The 9,596-nt window shown below is 40.0% G+C and overlaps 1 protein-coding gene across 1 annotated transcript in view; it reads right to left on the bottom strand.

Annotated features, from left to right (window-relative positions):
* DDHD2 (DDHD domain containing 2) overlaps positions 1 to 8,518 on the bottom strand; it is a 35,886-nt gene extending 27,368 nt beyond the window's left edge. Inside the window, exons 1-5 of the mRNA XM_006859955.1 lie at positions 8,170 to 8,518; positions 6,689 to 6,916; positions 5,372 to 5,562; positions 4,787 to 4,876; positions 3,944 to 4,064 (exon numbers count right to left, since the gene is read on the bottom strand). Of these exons, the coding sequence (XP_006860017.1) occupies positions 3,944 to 4,064; positions 4,787 to 4,876; positions 5,372 to 5,562; positions 6,689 to 6,908 (622 nt within the window). The 5' untranslated portion in view covers positions 6,909 to 6,916; positions 8,170 to 8,518. The remainder of the gene's footprint in view (positions 1 to 3,943; positions 4,065 to 4,786; positions 4,877 to 5,371; positions 5,563 to 6,688; positions 6,917 to 8,169) is intronic.
* Between the last annotated feature and the right edge of the window lie 1,078 nt (positions 8,519 to 9,596).

The raw sequence follows: 9,596 nt of genomic DNA on the forward strand, positions 1-9,596 counted from the left end.
TGATACTGTGCCAATCCATCTCATTAGGGGTTTTCCTCTTTTTTTGCTGACCCCCTACTTTACCAAGCATAATCTTTCTCCAGAAGACTGGACCCTCCTGACATATGTCTGATGTATGAGAGACAAAGTCTCATCATTAGGCTTCTAAGAAGTATTTTGGCTGTGCTTCTTTCAACAGATTTGTCTGTCTGGCAGTCCACAGTACTTTCAATATTCTTCTACAACACCATAACTCAAATGCATCAATTCTTCTATAGTCTTCCTTATTCAATGTCCAAATTTCACATGCATATGAGGCAATTGAAAATACCATGGTTTGGGTCAGGAGCACTTTAATCCTCAAAGTAATATCTTTGTTCATGAACACTTTAAAGGAGTCTTTGTGCAGATTTGCCTAATGCATTATATCACTTTATTTCTTAACTGCTGCTTCCATAGGTGTTAATTGTAGATCCAAGCAATGAAAGTCTCTGACAACTTCAATCTTTTCTCCACTTACCATATTATTTATTGCTCCAGGTGTGAGGATTTTTTTCTTTACATTGAAGTGCAATCCATATGAAGGCTTTGGTCTGTGGTCTTTGATCTTCAGAAGTATTTTAAGTCTTCTTCAGTTTCAGCAAGCAAGGTTGTATCATCTGCATATTGCAAGCTGCTAACAAGTCTTCCTCCAATCCTGATGCCATGCTCTTATCCATGTAATTCAGTTTCTCAGATTGTTTGCTCCACAGACTGAATAAGTATGGTGAAAGTATACAACCCTAATACACACATTTCCTGACTTAAAACCACTCCGTATTCACTTGTTCTGTTCAAAAGATTGCCTCTTGGTCTATATCCAGGTTTCTCATAAGCACAATCAAGTGTTCTAGAATACCCATTCTTCGTGATGATATCCATAGTTCTTCATGACCCACACAGTCGAAAATCTTAGCATAGTGAATAAAGCACAGGTAAACATCTTTCTGGTATTCTCTGCTTTTAGACAAAACTCATCTGATGTCAGCAATGATATCCCAAGTTCCACATCCTCTTCTGAATCTAGCTTGAGTTTCTGGCAATTCCCTGCTGTTGTACTATCGTAGCTATTTTTTTATTATGTTCAGGAAAATTTTTATGTGCAAGTGACACTGATATTATTCAATAATGTCTGCATTCTGTTGGGTCAGCTCTTTCTGGAATGGGTACAAATATGGATCTCTTCCAATCAGTTAGCCAGGTAGTTGTCTTCCAAATTTCTTGGCAGAGATGAGTGAGCGGCTCTAGTGTTGCATGAGTTTGTTGAAACATTTCGATTTGTATTCCGTCAATTCCTGTAGCCTTGGGGTTGTTTGTTGTTTTTTTTTTTGCCAAAGCCTTCAGTGCAGCTTAGATTTCTTCCTTCAGTAATATCAGTTCTTGATCATATGCTTCCTTTTGATACGATTAAACATTAACCATTTCTTTTTGATTTAGTGCCTCTGTGTCTACCCTTCCATCTTCTTTTGATGCTTTCTGCAGCATTCAGTATTTTGTCCAAAGAATCCTTCAATATTTCAAGTCATGGCTTGAATTTTTTTCTAGTTCTTTCAGCTTGAGAAATGCTGAGCATGTTCTTCCCTTTTGATTTTCTAACCCCAGGTCTTTGCTTTTCATTATAATACTTGCCTATGTCTTCTCAAGTTGCTCTTTGAAATTTCCTGTTCAGCTCTTTTACTTCCTCACTTCTACTTGCTTTAGCATCTCTATACTGGAGAGCAAGTTTCAGAAGTCTCCTCTGACCACCACTTTTGTCTTGTCTTTCTTCCCTGTCTTTTTACACACATCAATTTTTTTCAATTGTTACATTTTTCTATATGTGTGTGTATGCATTCACAGCTTTCAACTGGGTCAACTCCCTACTGATAATTTGCATTTCTACACAGATATACTGAATCGTGGAGTCCTGGTGTGGCACTGTGAATTGATGTGCTGGATTGCAAAGTCGGTTTGAACTACAAGGTCAACAGTTCAAGTTCACCAGCTGCTCCTTGGAAACCCTATACAGAGTCACTATGGGTCGGAACCAACTCAACGGCATTTAACAACAACATACTGTTATGCCCAGAATTCGGGGTCCCCAAAGACCACCCAGGAGTCGTGTACTGATGCAAATACATAAGGGAAGTTTATTCAAGCTCGAGCCAGGTCTCTAACCTTATCCGATGCATCGGAATAGGGAAAGAACCCTGAATTCATTGTCTGTAGGGTTTTTATAGAGTTTTCAAACAGCTCAGGTTTCTCAGCTTTACAATCTTTGGATTGGTTAACAATTGGCAAACTATGAGATGTTACAGTTTAATTGGTCAGGACTGGTGGTCTTTGTTCTTAGGCTAGGGTAAAGGAAAACATCTGGCCTCTGGCCTCTGGCCTTGAGCTGCCTGGCTATTTATACATAATTTTCTTGGAGCTAAAGGACGTGTTCAGGCTAATGTACAGAATGGAGATTGACCTTGTCTCTGGAGGGAACTAAAAACTGAGGCCTTGTCTATTTAAAATGCTTTCCTGAACCTGACTAGAGTTTAGTCAAGCAGTATCTAGGTAGGCAAAATCAGGTAAAATCAGTTTGGTCCTTACAATACTGAATCACAATCTACATTTTAATAAAATCTCAACATTGTTCCACATTACCTCAGGTAATTCTTATATAGATTCTTATATGCATAAGAATCACCTGAGAATCTTGTTAAACTGAGGGTTGCTGTTAAATGCCTTCAAGTAGATTTTGACTCATACGGATCTTGTATAAGATTTCCGAAGAGCAGCTGATGGGTTTGAAAAGCTAACCTTGTGCTTAGCAAATTCTCAGGAGGTGGTCCAAAAAAATTAACTGGTTCTAAACCCTGGCATGGAATCCTGGTGTGGATTAATGCGCTGGACCACAAGGTCAGTTTGAACCACAAGGTTGGTTGTTCAAGCCCACCAGCTACTCATTGGAAATGCTTTAAGGGTCACTGAGTCGGAACCGACAACATTTAACAACAACAAGCAACCCTGGCATATGTTGTTGTTAAGTGCCGCTGAGTCAGTTCCGACTCAGAGTGACCCTGTAATAAGGTTTCTGAGGAGCAGCAAGCAGTCCAGTGTTTAATCCTACAGGGCCATACCAGAAAACCCTAGCATATACAAATACACATTTCTTTTTCTGAACCATTTTGAAACACGTGCATATATCATGTCTTTTTACTCATTCAATACTTTAATATATACTTCCTAAGAACACTGTTACTTAACCAAAGTATAGTTATCTAATTCAGGTAATTTAACACTGCTTTAATATTCCACTTTTATCAAATGGCCCAATAATTTCTAGTAGGTTTTTGAAACGTCAGATTTTAAACCCTTGTCTTTTTAAATTTCAGTAAATCTAATCTAAGACTTTGCCCAAGAAACCAAATTTCCAAATCAGCTGTTCTACAAGATAAAAGGAATTTTATAATCCAGATAAGTATATTATGAAACCAACCATAAATGACCTACCTAGATAGTAATGGAGAATTAACAAGGTCTTACTGAAAAATAGTTTTCCTTAATTGAAAATCTTCTTAAGACAAGGGTTACATGGAATAAATTTCTAATTTATCATGTGAAATCAAACTTTTTAGAATTAGGACTAAATCAATTCATCTGTACTTAATGATTACCTAATTAGTACTGCCAAATTTAACACCCCTCCACCCCCTATATACCTACCAACTTTTAAAAAAAATCTTTACGTCTCTTAAAGTTCTTAGCAGATGAATTAATGCTAATCTTAACTCAGTATAAATCCATATGACTAAAGATTACAACCAAACCCATGGATGAAAATTATTTTTTAAACTTTGAGGCAATCTAAAGCCACAGAAAAAAAAGTCACAACTTAAGAAATAAACAATAAGATAAGCACACTGGAAGGTAAGAAAAAATCAATAATTAACATTACCACCATGAATTTCAACAGAAATGTTTTCAACCCCTCTTTTCACTGTTCTTGGTCGACCTTGTTCAGTGGGTGTTGAACCCCATTCATCTGATCCTGGGACTGGCTGGTAATGCACCATGAGCTTAAACATAAAAAAGATCAGAGCAATAAAGATATATACATTAAATTCAGGGTCAGGGTATATCTTTCCAAATATAAAGTAAGTCAAATTTCCACTGAAGTTTAGTTATACAACTCACAGCTTGAAATAAAAACCCTAACACTAATTTCATTAGGTTAATAGGTCTTCCAACAACATCTTCCACATTGAAGATATCTCTACATAATAGTACATTTTCCATAAGAAATTCTTTTGTGTGAGTGTAAAATTCTTTTGTGTATAAGCTACAAGTTTTAAAGTAACTTAAGTAGAACCCCTTTGTTGTTGCTGTTGTTAAGTGCCGTTGAGTCAATTCTGACTTATAGCAGCCAGGTATAGGGGTTTCCCAGGCGTGGCTGATGAGTTTGAACTGATGGGTCTGAACTGCCAACCTTGCAGTTAGTAGTCCAGTGTTTACCCAGTGTCACACCAGGATTCCAGTAGAATCCCTACGTGGGAAGTAAAAAAGTTTTCTTCAGGGTTTCTAACAAGTTAATTCTTGTTTGACCCCTGCTGAGACTTTGTATGTCTGCCCCAGATTTACTGAATCAGAATCTATAGTTTTACAAGATACCCAGGTGATTCTTATAGAAATGTAAATAATCAGCAGGGTGTCAAACTGGACTGAATTGGTTTGAAGTTCTGGTTTTCCTTAATTATGTAATTAATCTTTCATTCCAACACTATGGCAATGCTTTCTTTACCTTTGGATTGTGTAAAATAATGATTTCTCTGTTGGGAGACTCCAGTTTCTTTTTCCATTCATCTTGAAGTATAGCAAGCATGTAAGTTTCCTTGAAAGAAAATATATTTATTAATTGTCATAGCTTTTCTATTAAAACTGAACTTATTCACAAGAATATTACTAGATTAACAATTTCATTAAGACTACTACTATACAGGGTCATTGTGAGTCCAAACCAACTCGATAGCACTTAAAACAACAATTCCAATTTGAAGAAAGTAAATTTCAGAGGATCTTAAGGAAGAAAGATAAAAGTCAAAAAGACTAATCCAGTAGTCATGGTTTAAAGAACAATAATTGCAATTGGGGGAAAAGACATAATAAAATTTCTGTAGTATTTTAATATCTGGAACTACTTTATGCTGAAATTAACTTGCAAAAGGAAATGCTATCAGCTGTGATATAAACAGAACAAAATTCTTTCCAGAAATTTTCACAAAATTAAGTCACAAGTGGATGAAAATATTATTAAACAAGAAAAGAACGAAAATGAGGAAAAAAAGAGCAAAAAGACAAGGCTTACACTGTAAAAGAAAAGTATTACCTCTAACACTTGGCTAAAGCTCTCCGAGTAGGGCACATATTTATTGTCTTTGTCTCCTTTATAAAACCAGGTACACCGTCTTACTTCTGATGCTAACTCATCCCAGTATACAGCATACCGCATCCTCTCCCCCAAATGAACATCATATCTGCCCCCATCAGTGGGGACAACTCTCTCATTACAAGCTTTTCCTATGAAAAATTGGGAAGGGGAAAAGGTTTATTTTAAAATAAACCCTCCAAAATATAATTCTGAATTAGACTCTAAGTGTTAAAAAAAAAAAAAAACACATGAGTGAACAAGACTCTTTCTTGGTTAAACATTAAATAAATTAGAAATTAATTTATGATAATTTTTCACTAACCGCTTTATGAACTGTGAAAAACATTCATAATGTTAATGAAACATTAAATCAAAACATTGTTTTATTCTTCTTCTGAAGAGAAACTGTTGGTAAGTGCCGTTGAGTCGATTCTTACTCATAGCAACCCCGTATTATAGGGCTTCCAAGGGCAACTGGTGGGTTTGAACTGCCAACCTTGCAGTTAGCACTCCATTGCTTATCTTACAGCGTCACACCAGGAGGAGAAATAGTAGTGTCTCTTTTAAAACAAGAAATATAAGGCTTGAGGGACTAAAAGGTAAGCTAATGACTATCATCAGGATGCTACAGAATCCTGGTGTGGCGAAGTAGGATAATGTACTGGACCACAAAGTCGGTTTGAACTGCAAGTTCGGTGCTTTAAACCCACCAGCCTCTCCTCAGAAACTCTATACAGGCTCACTATGAGTCGGAACCAACTCCATGGCACTTACCAACAACATCATGATGCTATAGTGATAACTAGCACCATTTTTGGTTTCATAAAAGAAAACAATTAACAAGTTAAAGCATTCATTCTTCTGTGATCCTACACCCCTCCCCATACATACACACTCTATATAAATAAAAACCAGGTCTGAAACACAAGCTAGAACATAAGAAATACTATATTAGATAAATATGCAGAAATTTAGAGTTCTGGTGTGGCACGTAGGATGATGCACTAGACCAAAAGGTCAGTCTGAACTGAAAGATTAGCGGTTCAAACTCACAAATTGCTCCTCAGAAGCCCTATATAGGGTCACTATGAGTCAGAACCAACTGGACAGCACTTAACAACAACAACAACAACAAAATACAGAGCCATGATATAGGAGATTACTTAACTAGAAAATCTAGAATTTATTTTTAATAGGATTTACTCCAAGAACAATTACATTATAGTTTAAGAGAGATGATTGTTAAGTCTTTAAAAGGTATAATCACCACCCTACCAGAGCCATATGCCTCTTCCAGCAACTGTGAATCCTCAGAGTTAAAAGGAATCCATGTCTCCTTAGAATCTATAATTTTACAGTAAAACCAATAAGGAGAAACCGGTTCATACAAACTGGCAGCTTCCATGTCTATCAGCTCAAAGGAGCTGCATGAGTTTGGTGATGGGGATGGGTCTGACTGGGACAATTGTTCCTGGTGTGATTCCACTGATGACATTTCGTTCTCTAAAAGACAAGTTAAAAGAAACTATCAGGAAAATTATTTTCCTCCTATTAAAAGTGTAATTCTTGACACACACACTAATCATTTTAAGAGCAGTTATTTCCAAAAGGAGGAAGGGAACCTAAGGGGCTACAAATTTTTAAATAAAATACAACACAAATGAACAGCTGGATTTTTTTTTAGGGTACTTAAAACAAAATTCTTACCAGATCAATCCCTCAGTTCTCTCAGAAAAAAAATGCATGTTTTTAGTCAACGTTATAAAACAAATTCAGAATCACAAGTAATACACAATCAAAACTTGGTTGCAACACAGTATTTTAACCCAATTGCCAATCTTCGTCTACTGCCAAAGCTAGAAAATGTATGCCAACTAAGTCAGTATGTCATGCCCTAACAACACCTAGGTTTTAAGCTCTCTGCTTCCTTTATTTATACTTTACAGAACTACAGGAATCCTAATGGAAAACATAACTTTTCACTTAAGAATCCGTTTCTTAATTGATACATCAAGTGTACGTAATCATATTTAATTAGAGACCAGGGTACAGATTCTGAAAACAGGAAACCTTGCCTGGGGCCACTACAGCTCGGTACACCTGCTCACACCATCTAGACGCACAAAGTCCAACTCTCCAGTGAAAAGTTACAAATGACCTCAAAGCCTTCCATCCTCAAAGAAGGATGTGTTTCTATTTTTGTCCTTTCAACATTGATTTCACTCACCACTCCAAACATCACTCCAGACGTCAAAAGTTTACTCTTTAGCATCTATGCCGGGAGTGAACAAGACTAGAGGTATCAGCACCCACCATAGGATAGCAAACACCGGGCCTCCACAGTAGCAAACTTCTCCATCATTCCCGATACGTTATCCCTTTTCCGAGCACAAATTTACCTCGACCACCTTGGCGCATTTCTTCTCCCCACGACCCCAGGCCTCCCGCCACCCACCCTCGGGGCCTCAGAGCTCGGGAACTAGTCCCTTGCTTGCTTCACCTCCCGCAAGGAGAACCGCCAATGAAAACAGGGCCGTTACCCTGTGATTTAGGGTGCAAGTTGACACAGAAGCGTAGGATGGGGGTGGAGGCGCTTCCCGGGCACCGAGGTCACCCCCACCCCACCAACTCCTTCCCCGGCCTCAGGCTATGCATTCTCCTCCATCCCCCGCATCACATCCTGCAGCACCCCCCAGCCCGAACACGGTCAGGCCTCCCTGCGGCCCGTCGCCGTCCCAGCGCCGTCATGGACTCACCTGGCAGCACCGCTGCACCTCAAGCTGTCCTACCCTCGCTGGGAGGAGCAAGACATGTCCCGGCAGCGGCCTTATCCCAGAGCCCCGGCAGGGCGGGGCGGAGCAGGGCGGAGTCTGCGGCCCCGCCGGGCTCCTGCCGAACTCTGAGCTCCACCGCGCTCCCAGCGGCTGAGTCGCAGCCCAGGCTACCAGGAGCAAAGGTGACGCGGCTGGGGTCGCAGTGGGACAACGACGAGTGGGGTGAAGAGAGCGCTAGGGGACTGGCGAGAAGTGTCGCGAGATGTTGAGGGACTCACGCGAGATGTGGCTCCTCCCTGCAGGCAGGGAGCCGCAGCGAAAAGTCGGCGGGTCGTGAGTACCCTGTGCCCTGTCCTCTGAGACAAAGTGTGTCTAACGCCGGAGGTCTTTAAAAGGCCGGAAGAGAAATTAAGACGTTACAGGTGTAGAGAGCATTTCGAATTTCAGTAAAAGAAGGTTCAAGACCAAGCAGTGTAACCTTTTCACATAACAGATGGGAAAGTAGGCCTCCTGTCCCTGGTGGCGAGCTGGCTAAACTCCATTGATGGGCCAGCGATGGTGCTGGAACCCCTTGGAGAAACAAGGATTCGCGTCCCTGGTTGAGACACTGAGGCCAGGACGATAAGGCGGGCTGGGGCGCTAGCAGCCGCCACTCTGTCCAGATCTCCACTTCTGGGTGCTGAGGTGAACGGATACTGTTGGCATTTGCAAGGTACAAAGGAAAGGCAGACAAGAATCAAGGATTCTTTTCACCTGGTGGCTTTCTCCTCCACCTCCCCCCCTTGTATTTAGTAGCGCTGTGTTGTTGTTGTGTGCTACGTAGAGGCTGTGAAAAGTTATCCCTAAAAGAAGTGACGGTGGACAGGATTTAAAAACTGCTAGGGATGGATAAGAGATATTCTTGTCCAAACAAAGATGACAGAACTGAGGTGAAAAGTTTAAAGAGTTACTCTCTCTTGGTGGTGATGCTGGGCCTCACCCAGCTCTTCTTAGTATTTCATTTTTCTGGAGCACTCTATTCCTTTGGGAAGTTCATAAGATACTTTCCTGTTTTCTAAATAGATTATAGAACAAGGGTCCAGGGAATGTTTTTCACTTTTAATTTGTTCTTTATAAGCATATTTTCTTACAAATTAATAGTTATATGCCCAGAAGCCATCAAGGGAAGCAATCAAGTTTCTTCAGGTCAAACCTCCCTCTAAGACTGAAACTCAAAGGGAACACATGAACAGGCATGTAAGCTTGCTGGCAACCACACGGGTCTACTGGTGAGTGGAAGAGGTGGAAAGGCAGCAATGAATGGGCTGAGTTCAACCACGTTCCACAGACTCCCATGGACCTGGAGATGAGAGAGACGAAGAAGGGCTGCTTGGTCCAAAATATGGTGATACCTGGGGACACTTGAGCTT

The sequence above is a fragment of the Chrysochloris asiatica genome, unplaced genomic scaffold (assembly GCF_000296735.1).
Source record: "Chrysochloris asiatica unplaced genomic scaffold, ChrAsi1.0 scaffold00035, whole genome shotgun sequence".
NCBI lineage: Eukaryota > Metazoa > Chordata > Mammalia > Afrosoricida > Chrysochloridae > Chrysochloris > Chrysochloris asiatica.